Raw genomic sequence first — 18253 nt, 5'->3', positions numbered from 1 at the left:
TAGCTTTTTCCCAATCACTCATTCACTGCAAGGTCTCAATCCACTCATGCTACCTCTCTGGCCTCAGTGTCCTCCCCTGGGGATAACAACACTCACCCATCTCTCTGGAGTGCTGGGGTGCCGGCAGGGGAGGCGCTCCGGAGACTCACCAGAAACAGTAATGAGGGTTATTTTGCAAACCTGGAGAGACTGGAATGAGGTGTTTGTAGGAGAAACCTCCCTTTTCTTGCTTCATTTCTGGCTTGGAATATTTGGGCTTGGCTCTTGGGCCTTTTTAAAGCCTCAGTGCTTTCTGCCACAACGCAGCTAAGCTGGATTCACCCAGCCATCCTCCAGATTCCTAATGGTGGTCACTGCACCACATGGAGTCCTAACACTGACTGACCATTTGCACTGAAACAGTCTTTCTTGCTGGAGAAAGAGATCTGCCAGCAGCAGCTCTGCAAGCCCCTGGGGAAGAGTTATGGAGACCAGCCACGCTGCATGGTGGCTCTTGGAGATGATCCCTTCACACCTGCAGTGGGAACACCAGAAAGTTTCATTTCCCCCACTCCCCCCCTGCGCAGTGCCCAGCAGGACTGGGAGAACAAGTGTGTTTGTGCACAACCATCATCATAACGTGACCAAGAGGAGAGTGTGGGCAGCCAGAGCTGGCACCGCAGGAAAACAAGGGACTGTGAACAAGGGACTGGGGGGATGCTGCCGGGACACACACTATGAAGGAGCAGCGGTGTGACCTCCTCCTTCCCTTGGCATGGTCCCACAGGGAGAGCGGTGCTGGCACGTGGTCCAGCTCCTGGGGCTGGGGGCAACACTACCCTGAGTTAAGCCGAGCAGCAGTTTGGTCAGGTAAAAGCAAGGCTGGGGGAACAGGAAAGCACTAAAAAAAAAAAATGGGGGGATTGGTATGAAGGGCAGTTGTGTGGAGGAAAGCAAAAGGAGGGAGCAGCGAGGGGGTTGCAGCCTGGCACAGCCTGGTTGGGGGAGCGGGGTGGTGGGAAGGAGAAGGTACCGTCCTGGCTTGCAGGGAGAGAGACCAAAGGTGCCTGCAGCCAGGAGACAGGCAGGCTGCAGGGAGCAAGAGGAGAGTCCTGGGATGCCAGGCATTCCCCAGGCGCCTCCGCTGTCACTCCCTCCCTGCTGACACCGTCTCTGTCTTCCAGGTCAGTGAATAATTTCCTGATGACGGGCCCCAAGGTAAGAGAAATCCCTTTGATCTCTGTCCCTGATTCCACTAAACCCAGGGAGGGAGGAGCTCCACCTTCCCACTCCTCTCCATCCAGCCTTGGCCAGAGCTCCCCTCACCCCCAGGTTTCCAGCAACAAGGCAGAGGAGGGCCAGGAATGACCTGCTATAAGCTGCAGCTCCTTGGGACACATTAGCCCTGAGCAAAGTTGGCCTGGGGTCCTTTTAAGCTGGTTGGGGCCAGATTTTGGAGATCTGTCTATTGGCACCAGCTGAGGCTCTCACCTGTCATCTGTTGTTCCTGATGATCAGGTTAGCATCAGGACCCACATTCATCAAGCTGGAAAGGTACTTTCTGTAGGTCCTGCAAAAAATACTTCCCCGAGGAGCATAACTGGAATTGCCAGGACCTTGTTCAGTATTTTTGACCCCCCGCCTCCTTGCACCCCTCTTTCAGAGGCTTTTTTTCCAAGCCAAGACCAGTTGTAAAATTCACCCAATTTTTGTTCTGGCTATTCCCCAGGAACACCTCCAAGCCCATCTAGCTCTTTCTATAGCTCTCAATGCTCTGGTGAAGCAACCTTGCCCCAAAGCACTGTCTGTCCTCCTGGGGCTGCAGTAAAGGAGGAGGCAGGCTGAGGCACCTGCTGGCCTGGAGCTCCCCGGTCTCTGAGGAGAAGGCTCTGCCTCCTCTCATGCTGGAGAGATAAGGGGTTCCCCATTGCAGGGGCTGGCTGGCACATCTACTAATGTGGCTAACAGCCAACAGCTCAGCCTTCTCCCCCTGGGAGGCTCAGGCTCTGACCCAGCACAGCAGAAAATGCATTTGCTGCTGCTGGTGTCGAGCTCCACTCCCCAGGGGAGCAAAGCCTGAGAGACCTCCTCAGCTCTGTACATCTTGTCTCTGTAAGATGGCATGCAAGTTATTTCCAGTTGAACGCCAGCCTCCTTGGGAGCCTGTGGCCATGTTCTTCCTGGTGTTTTGCACTGTGCTTCTCCATCCATCTAGACCCCAAAGCAGCAGGACCCACGATATGCAGCACAGGGCAGGAAAGCTACGTCTGCATCAGCCCCACCGCTGTGTGGGAAGCGGCTGTGGCTATACCAGCTTTGCACTGCCTGCGATGGAAACTAGAGCTGCTGAGTGACTCTCCTGGACCCTGGGAGTAGCCTGGGGACATTCCCAGCCTGTCGCTCACAGGGCTGTCCCTGCATGCTGGCCAACGCACCCTGACTCAGTTTTGCAAGTTAATGCTGGGGGAGGCTGAAGCGGGGCAAACACCATCCCCTCTCCTGATCTGCTGCTCTGCTCCTAGGCCTACCTCATCTACTCCAGCAGCGTGGCGGCCGGGGCACAGAGCGGCATCGAGGAGTGCAAGTTCCAGTTCGCCTGGGACCGCTGGAACTGCCCCGAGAGGGCACTGCAGCTCTCCAGCCATGGCGGGCTGCGCAGCGGTAAGGAAAGCATTGGATACCACTACTGGGACCCCCTTGCTACAGGTTAGAGCCCCTCTTCTCTTCCCAAGTGCCTCCTTTTCTTCCCCATCCCCACCTGGGATGTGCCTCTCCCAGAAGTGCCCCAGAGGGATCTTTACAGAAGACCCCTTCACCCATCAGCTCCCAGACACGCCCTGGGATCTAGCCTTGCAATGCCAGCATCGCCTCCAGACCCGCCGAGCCCCAGCTTGCGCAGGACGGGAGTGTCCCACCAACCCTCACATAACTGGCTCCCCACAAGGATGCACCACCACGACGTGCAGCATGGGCTGCTGGACACGTCATGCCTAGGTGGTGTCTCTCGCCAGGGTGTCCCAGGGAGGCTGACAACCAGCACGGGGTGGTGGGGTAGCAAGCAGAGGGATATGGCTAAAGGGACCAGGAAAGAGTTCATCAGTGGCTGTGCTCTGGCCAAGAGGCAGGAGAAAAGCCTTCCCACAGCTTCCAGATGTCAGAGTCACCTTGAGCAGAAATCCGGCATCCATGACCTGTGCCACTGCAGAGCATGGGGCTGTGGTCATTGTCACTGTATCCCATTCCTTACCCGTTTGCAGGTGCCAGGAAATGTTTCAGTGTGTACCTGGTCCTCTAGACCCATGTATGATGCTGGGCTGAGCTCATACCTGCCCTGTGCAGGCAGGAGCTGGATATGGAGGAGAGCCTCAGGCCTCTGGTGGGAATGGCAGCAGGCGAGGGACCAGGGCCCCAGGCAGAGGTGGACAGAGGTTTCAAAGTGGGGCCTTGAGGAGGCAATTGCAGCGCAAAGTAACACTCTGGGACTGGGAGCAGGTCCCTGAACCATTCCCGTCAAGGTTATCTGCTCAGATCCAGACCTTGCTGGTATTAAATGAAAGCCAAAGGCTCAGTGAAGTCAGCTGATGGTCACCACACCGATCCTGGTGGGTAGGTATGGTCACTGCGCTGAGCCCTGGACAGTGTCCAGCAGAAGGTAAGGCTCGAGGGGGCTGTGGGGAAGGAGCTCTTTGATTGTTGGAGAGGGCCCCTTCCCCTCTGGGGTGTATTGGCGAGACGTGGGGAACATTTGGCTGTCTGTGCTGTATCCCCACTGCTGAGCTCCCACAAGGACAGCCAAGTGCTAAACTCATCCACACCTCTGGAAATGGCACAAGTCAGTCTGGATCGAATTTGGGAGCTTCTGTCTTTGTGCAACTCAAGCCAAAACTAAGCTAATCTGACATGTAGGGCCTGCTCTCCACCCCACAAAGCCCTGCTCATTGCAAATCTCTTCCTACGCAGTCTCCTGCATGGCAGGAGTCGTTTCTAACACTGGTCTCACCGTGAAATCTTTAGCACATCTGCTCTCCTTGTATTCCCACTTGACAGCAAACCGAGAAACCGCTTTTGTCCATGCCATCAGCTCTGCGGGCGTCATGTACACGCTGACCCGGAACTGCAGCCTGGGGGATTTTGACAACTGTGGCTGTGACGACTCCCGCAACGGACAGCTGGGTAAGGAGAGACGAGCTGCCGTCCCTCTCTCACGTCCCAGGCGGCAGGAGGCAGCTCTTCTCCTCTCCTCCGCTGAGGCCTGCAGAAACAAATCCTCATCCTGGTCCCCACACCTGGAAATAATGCCCAGAGCAGAGCTGTGCCTGGCTCAAACCAAAGTAGCTCTGTGGAAGCTAATGGGGCCACGTCCAATTTACACCAGCTGAGGCCGAGCCCTCGATGTTTTCCATTACTTTCTAAATGAGCAGGAAAGTAGAAGAGAGTTGCAGTTTCCCTGGTTCAAATCAAGGCCAACTCTGTTTAAGCTGCTGGAGGAAATGACTGTATCATGCAGGCAGAGGAGAGGATCTGATGCCGTGCGTCTAAATGGCAGGTCTGGTTAGAGCAGCGCTGATCAGGGACCTCAGGGCTCCCAGGGTCTGCAGGACCAGGGTGGCTCCAGAGCAGAATTAGCGGGAGGGAAAGCAGGGTGGCATTCATAGACCCCTCCAGCGTTTGTCAGCGTGGCAGGTACACGAGAGCACAACCAGAAGAACTGCTGTGGCAGCACACAGCTTTCACCCCGTTCCTGTCACAGCGGTACCCAGGCCCGCAGCTGCTAAGGCACCCCTGGGTGGGGAACCCTGCGCTGCACCGCCCCAGCTCTCTGCTCAGCTTTCACAGAAAACATTGACATTTCGGTCTTTTGTTTTGAATGGAAAGAGGTCAAATTTCAAATTATCAAAATCTTTTAAAAGCCATTCCCCGCCCAGCCGCACTGGGCAGTCAGTACGTGTCAGTTTATGACAAAGTCCTCTGGAGTGTCCAGTATTTAGTAATTTGCTTTATTGGCTAATAGTTTTTAAAACAGCCACTGCTTCTTAGGTGTCCGAGGGATGGGATAGCCCATCTCCAGCAAAGCAAGACTTTTGGGCTATGACACACCAAATTTTGTCTTCTCTGGAAAACTGAGTTAGTCACGCTACACTTCTTTTCCCCAAAACATATCTGGTTTTCATGAAAATTTTCCATTGTGAACTTAAAACCTTGGAAGGCAAAGGAAACTTTTGGGCTTGTCCAAAACAGCATGATTCAATTCTAAATGCCGTTGCACTGAATCCAAGTTGGTGAAAGGTTTCCATTCTCCCTCCGGTCCCAGCTCTTGATTTGGACTTCATCATCCACTGCAGTTATCCACCTCCCATGAGACACCCCTGCCTTTCCCTGGGAGAGGGGATTGCCATGCTCTGGGGAAGTCTGGGCAAGGGCCGGGCCTTTCAAGAGAGGCACAAGGCCATTAAACCACAAGTCCCAAGATGTACCATCAAGGCACGTTAGGGTCAGAATGTTCCAGATTCCAAATCTTCATAAAGAATTTGGCATTTTTCTCTAGGAGGAAAAGAAGCAAACAGCATGATGTGTTTCCAGTCAGCCGAGCTGTTATTGAGCTCCCATGCAGTTAGGAAAAGTACCCTCCACATCTTGCTGTGCAGTATCCCAGTTCTGTGCTGACTCCTTTGGTTTTTTTATGATAATTGGAAAATCAGACCCTTCTGAGATGCCAAACATCATCCCAGGATTCTGGGTGTACCAAAAAGAGGGCCTTCTTGATACATGTGTGCCAGGCTTGGGTTGTTTCCCAGCGGAGGGGAATCTGTTCCCTTTGACCAGGATGCCTCCATCAGTTCGCTACTCCATGTTAGCAAGATGCTGTCCCTGCAAGTCAGACTGAACCAGTTCAAGTCAGGGTTTGAGGGAAGGTGATTAAAGACCCAAAGCCTTTTCTATATGGCTGCTAATGCATGATAATTAACAGCTGCTGAATCCTGCTCTGTAGAAAGCCTGGAAATCCCTGGGTTTGTCACACAGGACATACCCCTTCGCTGCCTGCATGAGCCATTTACTGTCCAGGCCTCAGTAGAAATGGCACGAGCCCAAGGGGAGAGAATCGGGGAGTATTGCAAGGCGAAAGGCTGGATTTGCCCCACAGCCTCTGTTCCCTCCCATCACTTCTGAGACCCTTTCTTGTCCCCAGAGCCACAAGCCAGGCAGGCGAGGGGCTGGTTCCCTGACAGCACACATCTCATCTCCTTTCCTAGGGGGGCAAGGCTGGCTGTGGGGAGGCTGCAGTGATAACGTGGGCTTTGGGGAAGCCATTTCCAAGCAGTTTGTGGATGCCCTGGAGACTGGACAAGATGCCAGAGCTGCTATGAACCTGCATAACAACGAGGCAGGTAGAAAGGTGAGCCCCTCTCTCCCTCCAGACCCGACAGCGCGTACCAGATTGGCTCTGGCCGTTCACTGTGGAGAGTCACAACTTGCTGTGGCTAAAAGCATGTGTCCAGAAGAAGCAACTACCTTGCCGAGGAGAATGGGATGGCAGCAGTACTGACGTGATGGGTGGTGTTTGTTCTGAGGTAGCAAACCTTCCGTGATTACAGTTAATGGCTTCCTGTTGTCCTCTTTCTCCCAGTTCAAGTAGGGGAGTACCATGGAGAAGCAAATCTGCGAGCTTTAAGCCGACAACCCCTGGGCAGGACTAGTGTGCAGGGAGGGTCGATGGCAAACCCTTCCACAGGCCTGGAGCCATGTTTCTCCACGTGCTGCAGCACAGAAATGACCCCTCTGGGCTTTTTCCTGAATCCCCTCTCTCTCCTCACCCTGTAGGCTGTGAAAGGGACCATGAAGCGGACTTGCAAATGCCATGGCGTGTCGGGGAGCTGCACCACCCAGACCTGCTGGCTGCAGCTGCCCGAGTTTCGGGAGGTGGGCACTTACCTCAAGGAGAGGTACCACAAAGCCCTGAAGGTGGACTTGCTGCAGGGGGCAGGGAACAGTGCTGCCAGCCGGGGCGCCATCGCCGAGACCTTCAGCTCCATCTCCAAGAAGGAGCTGGTCCATTTAGAAGACTCTCCTGACTACTGCCTGGAGAACAAGACGCTGGGGCTGCTGGGCACGGAGGGCAGGGAGTGCCTGAAGAGGGGCAAGGCGCTCAGCAAGTGGGAGAAGCGGAGCTGCCGGCGGCTGTGCGGGGACTGCGGGCTGGCGGTGGAGGAGAGGCGAGCCGAGATGGTGTTTTAGAAGACTCTCCTGACTACTGCCTGGAGAACAAGACGCTCTGGGCACTGGGCACGGAGGGCAGGGAGTGCCTGAAGAGGGGCAAGGCAAGTGGGAGATGCGGGCTGGCGGTGGAGGAGAGGCGAGCCGAGATGGTGTCCAGCTGCAACTGCAAGTTCCACTGGTGCTGTGCCGTGCGGTGCGAGCAGTGCCGCAAAAGGGTCACCAAGTATTTCTGCGTCCGCAAGGAGAAGCGGGAGCGGAGCGGGGGTGGTGGGGCCAGCCGCAAGCTCAAGAGAAAGCTCTAACTTGCCTTTGCTCCTCCATGGTCCTATCTGCCCCTCTCCTCTCCTGCCCTCCCCATCTCCCCAGCAGCCCCCTGGCACCATTCCCCTTGTCTCATTCCCAATACCACCTCACTGGGGCTTGGGCACTCCTGCGCCCCTGGGCCTTGGCCATACAGGGCATTTCCCATTAGTGCAGTGGGTGATGACTTCTGGGAAGACCCTCAAGTGTTGACAGGACAAGGTGAGATTTGGTCCCTTCAACCCGGAGTCACTCTATCCAGTGACTATGGTTTTATCGCTGAAAACACAGGTGGTCTCAGTAGCTCCTGCTCTTTTGAGCTTGTCTGTTCCCCAAACAAGCACCTGCTCTGAGCTTTTGAGCAAGCGAGATCAACACTTAGGAAAGCATGAGGAAGCTGAGATGGCACCACCAGAGTTGGGCAACTCAAGAGTGGTAATCCCGAAAACAGAAGAGGCTTCTAGTACCCTAAAAAAATAGAGGCACTAAAATAAAATTGTTACTGCCTTTTATTAAGCCCTACACTATGAGGGAATAGAAAAGGTGTGCAACTACTTCCTGCAGCAAGCCAGCCTCCAGGAGGCCCACAGCATCACTTCCCATCCTTTGACAGCTTTGCTGAGCTCTCTAGTGCTTTACTTTGCATTTGAGATGGCAGCCGCAAGATTGAAGATGCTGCTTGACCTGCCCATTAAACAGCTGTCCAAAAGAAGAGCCCCATCACTTGCTTTTTACACGCTTTCTCTGTATCTTCTAAGCCTCCTGGTCTGGTCTTCCTTTTCACCCCAGCGTCCCTGCCAAAGCCCTTGATTGATGCCATAAAGATGCCCTCACACTGCTCGAGTCCCTGTTCCCTCCCAAATCTCTCCCAGAGAGGAGCTGCCAGCTGAGCCCATTCCCCACCTCCTGGTGTACTTGCCGAGCACTCTTACCCTGTCAGCTAACTAACTAAATACTTCCTCCTAGTCTGAGAAAATAATGTCAGTTACTATTTAATGGTGTTGTAAATAGGAAAGTGAAGCACTTTGAAGTTTAATTTATTGCACAGTTACTGTGATGTATACATAACAGTTTTTCCTCTACCGCTTATTGTATATATTCTATAGGCTAAGCAAGCAGCAGGAAGATTTGGTTGATGCATCTCTGTTCCCTTGCCATGGTTGGGGAAGGGAGGGAAGAAGCTGCCAGCTGCAGGACCTGGGGAAGCTCACTGCACCATCACAGTGATCTCCCTTGGGCTGTGAGGTTATCGTCTACTTTGCTGTTTGAAGTGTCCTTTAGACAGATGAGAAGCCAGCAGAGCTAAGTTACCGGCCATTAGACCTGTCTTGTAGCCAATATTTGTAAACCAATAGCCAATGCAATAAATCAGTAGCCAAGTGCTTGCAAAATACTGTTGTGTCCAAGTAGTTGGGTGGTTTTTTTTCATCCAATTGCATGTGTGGATGTACGTAGTTACAGTTCCGGTGACTAAAACCCAGCCGCTTACCCATCTGTTGAGCATAAGAAGAGCTGACCAGTTCCCTCCATGCAGCACCACCTCGGCCCCTACCAGGAGGGGGATGGGCCTGCTCTCTCCTGGAGCAAGCTTGAGGTTGCATCCAACTGCAATGCAGCTGCCAGGGGTAAAGGGGATGGGAGGGGGGCAGACAGGGGCCCAGTTGCCCATTTCAGAGATGATACATTAATACAGGCTCAGCAGTCTGTGTGTGTCTCTTAGTTATCAAATACTCCCTCAATCCCAGGACTACTTCATGGGGGGTGGGAATTTGGACCTACAGCAAGCTTGGGGTCTCACCAGAGCAAGAACATTCACGTCAAGCAAGAACAGTCATGTCAAGCAAGAATCAAGCCCTTCAAAAATTGCAAGAAACAATCTTGGCCCATTCTCAGGGAAAGCTGTAACACCCGCTTCACACACGAACCACCAGCTGTTTGCACAAAGGTTCTTATTAATACAGTGACCCTGCCCTCGGTCTCCCTTGCATCTCCACCAGCAGTTCCTCCACCTCCCTGCGGTGGGGATGCATCCCTGGGCAGAAAAGCAAAGAGGTGGCGAGAGCCTCTCACCCAGCAGGGAAAGCTCCAGCACGGGCTGGCTTGAGGACCACTGCATGGCAGAGAGGACAGCTTCTACCCCCTTGGCCCTCTGTGCCCCCCATTCCACGACCAGCTGGAAACACAAGAAAAGGAGAAGATGTGGAAGCTGTTTCCCATTTCCTTCCCCTCCCCAGCACATGGCAGGCTGTGCTACCCTGTCCCTCACCTGCTGACACTATTGCCCCACACGATTGCCCCGTGAAGGCCACGGCACAGCCCAGGATGTGCCCGCTGGGCGCAGTGACGCCTGTTGGTGAAGGGGACATGCGGAGAGCATTACAAGCGGGAGCCCCACTGCCGCATGCTTCTTTCTCTGGGAGAAAATGGCGACACCGCAGCTGCAAAATGTGCTGACCTCAGCAGCGGGTCAGGGCCCGGAGGGGTCCCCCCTCCCCGGCACAAGGAGCCCTTAGCGGTAAAGGCACTGCTGCCATTGTGCGGCAGGATTGGATGCTTCCATGTATTCATTTCGGTTTAATGAAGGCGCATTCCTCAGAGGAGAAATATTTACATTCAGCTTCCCAGGTGGTCACCTTCGCCCAGATGACACACAAACAGGCAGCCCCCCGCTCCTTTTTCCAATCCAAACCTCTTTAGAGGGCTCAGGGAGGAGGGGAGCAAGGGGAGGGGGGCTGCTGGGGGAGCAGAATAGAGAAGGGAACAAAATGCTAATAAATCAGCCAGCCAGCCCTTTTCCCCTCTCCTCTGTGGAGTCAATGGAAAGTGTCATTTCACATGCTAATCCCCCTCCGCTCTCTTCACAACACCTTTTCCGAAAAGTGTTTGGGAAAAGTCCTTGTGGCCCGTTTACAGCTCCCTGCCGCTTCGGATTCCTTCTTGTCTAAGGCCGCGGCCCCCGTGTGGGTCTCTCCCTCCAGCAGGGCTCCTTACAAAAAAATCTCAACAAAGACTTTGGAGTTCATCAGCCTCCCACTGAAATTCACAGCTGCTGAACAAACTAATCCCCTCTCTTGGCCTTTCTTCCTTTCAATGGGTTCTTGGCTTCAAAGACACTTTGGGAAAGGACTTTGTGGGGACTCACACTGCTCCCTCAATAGAAGTTAGTGCAAGCATTATCTTCAGAGCAAGTGGCTTTACAAACAAATACTGCCTAACAATCTCTGCCCCTCCAGCTCCCCCAAACACACACAAGCCTAGCCTGCAGACATGATGTTATCTGCAACAGGATTAGAGCTCTGCTCTCTGTGCCCAGGGATCCTTTCCTACCGCCCCCCCAATTCTTTGTCAACCCAAAGGCCGCCTCACCCGACAGAAAACGCTTGCCCTGTCGAGCGGCGCAGGGATGCTGTGGTAGCATGTGCCCACATACGAGGAGGCAATGCCGAGCAGCCGCTGTCCGTAGACCAGAAACTTGTTACCAGCCAGCAGAAATAGTGCTATAAATGGAGGAGCGCTTTCCAGTGGGGCTTGCGAGGACACATACCACACCAGGGCCACAGAGATGGGGCTTCCGCCACAAGCCCCTCAAAGAGCCTCGAGTGGGTCACCCCACTTCCCCCTGCCTGGTTTCCCTACCAAGAGTTTTAGGGACAGTGCTCGCTGGGGTAAACCTGAAGCAAAACTGAGCAACAGTGGGACAAAGGGGCAAGCAGGAAGGACTCGCAGCAAAGGCAGGATAAATAGCCAGTCTCTGCATGAGTCCATGGGTAGCGGGAGCTGTGCGTGCCGAAGGGAACTGAAGTCAAATGCATCCGAGAAATACATGGAAAATCCGTGCTTATTTCTCAGTGGTATAAGCGGCCTGAGTTAAAGAAAGAGAGGGGCTGGACTGCACAGGGTACTATAACTGGATCCAGAAAGGCAGAATCTAAGAAATACCAGGCTTGTTAAATGATCTTAGAAAGCTAGGACTTTCCTTATATGCTCGTTAAGCAAATGTATGCCTCCGGGGCTACCTGCTTACTCATACAGCATGAGAAGGGGTCATAACACAAGTGCTGCCTTTGAAAACCAGCTTGCATCTCCCTAATGGGGGACGGCTGGGAGGCCAGACTGGTTGCTAACTGCTCCCAGACCAGGCTGCAAAAGCTCTGCAAGACTCCCTTAAACTTGGTGTTTGCCAGCAGCAGAACTAACAAAGGCTGGTTTTGCCTGAACGCGTGTGCTGTGTCCGTAACACCCCAGAACCCTCATAAACCCTGGTCCCTTCCCAGCAACAGCCCTTCAGATCTTCCCCATCCAAACAATCTCTCTCAGCCTTTACTTCCTCCCAAGTCCTCCAACCACAAGCCAGGTAATAATAAATAATAATAAAACCACAGTCCTGCATATTTCAGAGTTTCATGTGTGTTGACTGGCTGGCCTGTACATATATACTGGCTAGCCAGCTGACAGCAAATGGAAAACAGAAATTTTTTGAGATCACATCAGTCTTTTTGCAGAAGCTAGTTTGGTTCCCCCTCAACTTTATCTCAGTACAGATGTTTCACTTCACTCTTACCTCCTTAGAAGCTTAACTGAAATCAGCCAACAGATTCAGAAGTTATTAACTAATGGTAAGAACCGACAGTTCAATGGTATAAATCTGATTTCCACACAGCTCAGATCCTCATCCTAGTTTAAGTGGCATGGCTTCACTGGTATAACACTGATTTCCAACAGGAGAGGATCTCATCAAGGGCTCTGTGTTTACTTACTGACATACTTGCGACTCCCGATATCAAGTGTAAAATCCCCAACACTGCTGTGATTCCCCAAGAGAACCTCCGCCATCCTGGGGACCTTCTTGTGTCTGATGCAGATGAACAGTCACAACTGAGGTGGGTGATCTGGAGAAGATCAGTTCTCTGACCCTGCAGCCTTAGGGAGTGGGTAAGGCCTGAGATCTCACCACACCAGGACGGTTGCTGCCCACACCAGCAGAGCCCAGAATCTGGTTTGCCCCACACCGTTCTCGATTGCCCCCCTCACCAAAGCTGAGAACTCCGCTCTCAGTGGGTGGCCCTGCAGACTGAGGGAAGTCCCCTGTAGCCAGAGGTGACAAGCCTATGAAAAAAAGCTAGCAGCATCACAAAACACAGCTTTTATTTCACTGTTCTGTAATCTCTCAGTGCATCAAACCGCAGCAATAGAAACAACACAGCAGCAACAAGGAGGCACTTTGACCTGGAAAGGAGAGAATGAGACGTGTCCTCTCCCTCCCTTCTCTGATTCTCCTCCCTCCTAAGTCTCATGGTAGAGCAGGCTGATTTGTGTAAGTCACTGAACCACAGGCCCACGATGGCATTATCACTCAAGCAGCAAGCAGAGGAAGCAGGGCTGGCTGCAGCCAAACGTTGGGAAGAAGCCTTGCTCCCAGCTAGGGCCCAATGGTTATGCTGCCTGGTTGGCATGAAAGAGGTTGAGAGAGAGGAAGGCAAGGAGGGAGGAAGGGAGGGAGGGAAAGACACACACACACCACACAGATATGCCCTAAAATCCCATCTGCCGTCCCAGACTTCTTCCCCCAGGACAGATATGTTTCATTCATCTGTTTTACCGCAGAGGAAATGCCACAGTGATGAAAAGCCTCAGCACAGCCATATCTCGAGACCTGACAGCATCACCTCCTGCAGCATACTCCTACCACCATAGTGCCAAGGGGCCTTTGAGAACCACCTTTGCATGTATCAGTTACTGTAGGCAGAATGAACGCCTACAATTGCACCACGCTTGGAGCAATGAGCTGTCTCCCCCTGCTCAAGTCTGGGGTGGTCAGAGTAGCTCAAGGGGATTCTTTATGGGACCTGAACAATCCCTGCTGCTTTTAAAGCCCCTAGACTGTCTGAAAAGCCCGATGTAGGAAGCCTTTAGATAACACCAGTGGGCAAAAGGCCAACTGTGCTAACATAAAGGAAGTGAAAAAGGCCAGGAGCCAGAGAGAGCGGCTTTTAGCCCAAAACCAGGATGCGACTGGCTCTGGGGAGCAGCGCACAGAGCAGTCCAACCTGCTAGCATTTCTGAATGGGAGAAGGGGGAATCAGCCCTGGGCCTGAAACATAAAGGGCTCAAGCCCACAGCTTATGGGGGAAAAGCTATAAAGGAAGGGGGATAGAGGGTAAACAGGAGACTTGACTATGAAAAGAGAGGGCTGGGTGAAGAAGAGAGAGAGAACCAAAGCTAGCCCAGAGCAGGCTGGTAGTTAGCCCTAGTTGTAGCAGGATATGGGTGCAGGGCGGTGAGAGTGCGAGTCAAGGATGAGAATGAAGAGAAAGGAGGAACCAGATGAGAGATCCTCACTGCAGCCCAACAGAGCCGGGACACCCCAGCTTAGGTCCCAAGGGAGCCCAGCTATCACTCAGGCAGTTTACACTGCAGCAGGGAAGAGCGAGGCTCTTCTGTCTGGTGGCGCCGCAGGTGCCAGCCTGTTTGTGTCCTAAAAAAAAAATAAAGCAATGTCAACCTGGGAGGGAAGGAGTTTCCCCTTTGTGCCAGGGATACAGGGAAGAGGGAGGATCTCTGTGCAACCTGGACAACCTGAAATTGCGATCCCTGGGCTGGGAAGTGGCCTCAGGGTAGTAAGAAAGAAGAGAGAGAAAGAACAGCTTCCAGAGCCCCAGACACCAGTGGGCTGTCTGGAGAGTGGATGGGGCCAGGCGTGCTGGCCCAGCACAGTTCCAGGCACTGGCACAGACTTATTTCTCCAGAGTCAGAAGGAGAGTCCACAACCTGCAGTACATCAACAGGTGAGGGAGTCCACCAGCTCTCAGTGTGCGCTGTTCCAGCTGCTCCACACTTTACACGTTCAGCTTGCCAGCAATGGTCATGAGGACTTTCAGGATGGGCATGAAACCAGACACCTCACTGAAACTGCTGCTGCTCACCACTTGGGTGTGAACCAGGAGACCCTGCTGGTAGTTCCTAGCCTCAATGCAGCGGGCAATTTCATGGAGACCCATGAGGATGGTTGGAGAGAGCTGTGGGGAGGGAACAGAAAATGAGTCAGCATGCTCAGCACTGTAACACAGGCCCCCCTCCCTCCACACCCTTCCCTCCTGTTCTCCACCTCATCCTCACCAAACAGCACCTACACAGTCAAGCACTGGCAGGAAGGATAGCCTGCTTCCTCCCTCAGTTTCTCAGCCTACAACAAACATTCATTTAATGCCCAGGCTGGGTTACAGTGAATGCAGGTCCTAAGTAATGACATTTCAGCATTAACTGAATATCTGATGTATCTGAGGAGGTCAAAGGTCCATCTAGCATAGAATCCCATCTCTGTTCAGGCCTAATATGGACACTCAGGGAAAGGGTGTATGTTAAAAGGATTCTTCCCTTGATAGCTATCCCTCCAGCAATTTGCATCAGCAGTTTCAGAGTTTTCCAAGCGAGAGGTTACACTAGGTTCACGCTTAACACCAATTGCCCCTTCCCATCTGGAACCTGCCTATATGCCAGTATACTTCCTGGGGGTAAAAGCACCCTGCAAATACCTCCCCAGCTTTTCCTTACACTATGTCTGGGCCAAGGTTAAGGAAGAAGAGATAAGGCTGGCTGGATTCAAGGTGCGTTATAAAGTTTGGCAATCCCCTAGCTTTCTCAAGAGGATATGTGCTGGTAACACTGGGACAGACACAACCAGTGCAAAGGTGGGATCAGGAACCCGGCTGGATCACAGGGGATGGTGGCATCTACTCACCGCCTGCTCACGGAGCTTCTCATACAAACACTCCAGCCGCTGCAATGCATCCTCCAGCTTCCTTCGGGTTTTCTGAAGTGAAACAGGTATTGCTAGCTCTGCCACAGCTTCAAAGCCACCTCTCCCAGAACCAAGTTGTTCTCGCTCAGTCCCTCCCCTCCTCTGTTCTTCCCACAGCACCTTACAATTCAGCTGCATCTCAGCCTCTGCCAGCCAGGGACTGTGATACAAGCCAGCCATGCCCTCACTGTGCACACACACATGCACACGTTCTCTCCCCAAGACGGGAAGCTGGATTTGCCCCTTTTCCCATCTCCCAGCCTAAGCGTTCCTCCCTTCTGCCAGTGCTTGCAGACCACAGGACAGAATGACTACTTCCAAAGACTGAGAAACATCTACTAGTTGATCCACAGGGCATTCAGACAGCCTCACCCTGGCTGACCTAAGCAACAGCTTCTTCCTGGTCTTGAGGAAAAGGGAATTATCCTTCCCACTCTAGGTAACCACCAAGGAAAGGGCCTGAGTACTGAAGCTCTGGTGGGACTGACCCCATTAACCCCGCCTTGAATAATCCACTCACAGGTAAATTATACCGTGGATAGAAATGCCTGGCTCTGGGCAACACTGGGACAGGCCTAGCAGCCTTAGGAGCTCAGGTGCATTGCACTGCTGTACCAACCCAGCTATTCAACCTCCATGTAAACCGAGTGCTTAAGCCCAAACCAACAGGCCTTTCTGTCCATAGAGGGAACCTTCAGGTTATCTCCCAGAAATTGCTACACTGCACTCTCAGAAAGCACAGAGCAAACATGCCAAAGCTGCTGCTACACACAAATTGTCTGACTCTGGGATAGCAGTTTGGGCTCAGTGCTCATCCCAACACCCACTAAGCAGAGGTATTCCGGAAGGCTTCATGGTGCCCCCAAGCTCTGGGAAGACTAACATGATGCTGCAAACACTGCTTTTCTGCTTCCAGACAGTCTGGCCTGATACATTCACACATGTGAATGACGTGTAGGCCAACAGTCTTCCAAGAACCAGGGTGGAGAAATTACAGTGACTCGGACACAAAGATTGTCTGGCTTTCTCTTCCAGCCAGGATCTCTCAGCCTTTCCCTCTAAGCTCTGAGGATAGCTCGTAATACCAGCTCTGCAGGAACTATCTCCAGATCAAGTCAGTGAAAAAGGAAGCTGAATTAGCTGGGTCGTTTCTTCTACTTTCCTCAGAGAAAAGAGCCAGGAGGACAGAACCATTGCTCTAGAGGGGCAATGAGAAGCAGTGGATAAATGCTAGAGAATGCATCTCAGTTCCCAAGAGATGGACAAGCCTACGGCCTAAAAGAAGGAGGCAGATGGAGATTAACTTGGTTATAGGGACAAGACTCTTCCTCTCTTTTCCCAACCAAAAGAAGGAAGCAGCAGTCAAACATCTATGAGGGCAAAAAAGCCAAAGATCAGAGAAGGGAGGACTTACTGGATCAGTGGCGACAGCAGAGCAGCGTTGCACCAACCCTTCAAATGTGGCCTTCAGAGCCTGGTGCTCAGGGGGCACCTCCTTCCTCTCAACCTTCTCCATGGGTAGCTGGTGATACTGACAGAGAGAGAAGCAGCTGAATAAATGCAACAGGAGCATGAAAGGCTGGAGCACGTAGAATCCCCTCCTGCAACTATGAACAGAAAGAATTTCACCCCTTTGCAAACCCTGAAAATACCTGAAAGCAGAGTTAGACTGACATCTTCAGACTGTGGTATAGCTTCAGGCCTCTGTGGATTCCCAACTCCCAGCAGGCTGACAGCCTGCCTGGCCTCCCTCCCTCTCTCCCAGCCATACTCAGGTGTCATTTTCCACCCTGGCAATTCCTCTAACACTCAGGCAGAGATGTCTTACAAGGGCTAGGGAGCAACATAAACCCTGCAGCTGCCAAGTAATAAGAATCTCAAAGGCTGAGTTGTTTTTCTACTTGACAAGGAGCTGGTGGCTGGGAAATGCCCCACTTTCCCTGGGTACCTGTAGGCTGCCTTCCTTGGGTGCTCCTGGGGGTGACTGGCCAGATTCTTGCAACCTGGACAGCTGAGGATGGATCCCTTGGGGCTCAGCGGGCAAGTTCATTACTGGAGCTGTGATGGGGGCTGGAGGAGTAAATTTCTCGGGCAACTGTCAGCAAAAGGAAAGAAAAGAAAATTAAAAAAAATCAAGAAAACCAAGTCCAAGGAAGGAGGGCTGGTTACACTCTCCGCAGTCAAATTCAACTTCCTTTCTAACTTGCAGAATGCCCAGTTCTCAAGACGATGTGTAACACAACCCTGTTCTTTCAGCCCCCTGACACAGAGCGTGGGGCCCTTCCTCTTGCATCCTAGATGAACAGTCAAAGCGACAGCAAGAAAACTCCTCTGGAATTGTTCAATCAAACAGATCCGTTGCCCCTGAAAGCACTAGTCCTCAGAAAGCTGCCTTGGCTCTGCGACGGCACGAGTCCTGAATGTAGAGATTAGCAGCAGTAAAGTGTCCAACAGAGCAAGTGTTGGGGAAAATCCCACGACATGGGGGGAGAATCCTCTTGCAAACACTTCATCGTGCCCCTGCTAAGCCAGAGAGTCAGGATAGATTCGCTCTGACGGGGCTAGATCAAAAGGAGATGGCTTTAACAAGAGGCTAATCCTGTTGTAGTGAGCACAGCCTGAAGCAGGTTCCCAGCTATGCTGCCAGAAAAAGGGCGAGAAGTCTGTTCCAAGCTAAAGAAGAGGAGTGGGGGGTGGGAATGGTGCCAAAGAAGCTTCTCATCACACCTGCCAGCAGGCAGCAGTGATAGAAATGGGGTACTGAGAGCATTTGTTGCAAAAGAGCTTAGCTCACAGGTCTTCCAGTGCAATCACTACAAGGCAGAGAGCAGCAGGGCCAACGTGGCAGGCAGCTCACAGCTACACCTGTCCCAACTTCTTTCAGAAGCATCTTACCAGTTGGTATCAGCATCTGAGGAAAATCACTGCGTCTCACTGTGCTGAGGGGAAATGCTGCCCCCA

General features: G+C 52.7%; 2 protein-coding genes across 2 annotated transcripts in view; one reads left to right on the top strand and one right to left on the bottom strand.

Moving 5' to 3' along the window:
• Positions 1-1146: 1146 nt before the first annotated feature.
• Positions 1147-12254, top strand: WNT8B (Wnt family member 8B). The gene is made up of 8 exons (XM_019471625.1): positions 1147-1197; positions 2502-2640; positions 4027-4152; positions 6231-6373; positions 6799-7190; positions 7331-7442; positions 11821-11848; positions 12217-12254. Exons 1-8 carry the CDS (start codon positions 1183-1185, stop codon positions 12252-12254), a joined length of 993 nt encoding a protein of 330 aa, XP_019327170.1. The 5' UTR covers positions 1147-1182.
• Positions 12255-12622: 368 nt separating this feature from the next.
• The window catches only part of SEC31B (SEC31 homolog B, COPII coat complex component), a 32731-nt gene continuing 27100 nt past the window's right edge, over positions 12623-18253 (bottom strand). Inside the window, exons 23-26 of the mRNA XM_009277708.2 lie at positions 17241-17387; positions 16707-16823; positions 15233-15304; positions 12623-14510 (exon numbers count right to left, since the gene is read on the bottom strand). Of these exons, the coding sequence (XP_009275983.1) occupies positions 14331-14510; positions 15233-15304; positions 16707-16823; positions 17241-17387 (516 nt within the window). The 3' untranslated portion in view covers positions 12623-14330. The remainder of the gene's footprint in view (positions 14511-15232; positions 15305-16706; positions 16824-17240; positions 17388-18253) is intronic.

The sequence above is a fragment of the Aptenodytes forsteri genome, unplaced genomic scaffold, assembly GCF_000699145.1.
Source record: "Aptenodytes forsteri isolate BGI_AS27 unplaced genomic scaffold, ASM69914v1 Scaffold15, whole genome shotgun sequence".
In the NCBI taxonomy this organism is placed as follows: Eukaryota; Metazoa; Chordata; class Aves; order Sphenisciformes; family Spheniscidae; genus Aptenodytes; species Aptenodytes forsteri.
Note: the sequence above shows the minus strand (reverse complement) of the source record. Positions and strands in the feature narration are given on the sequence as shown.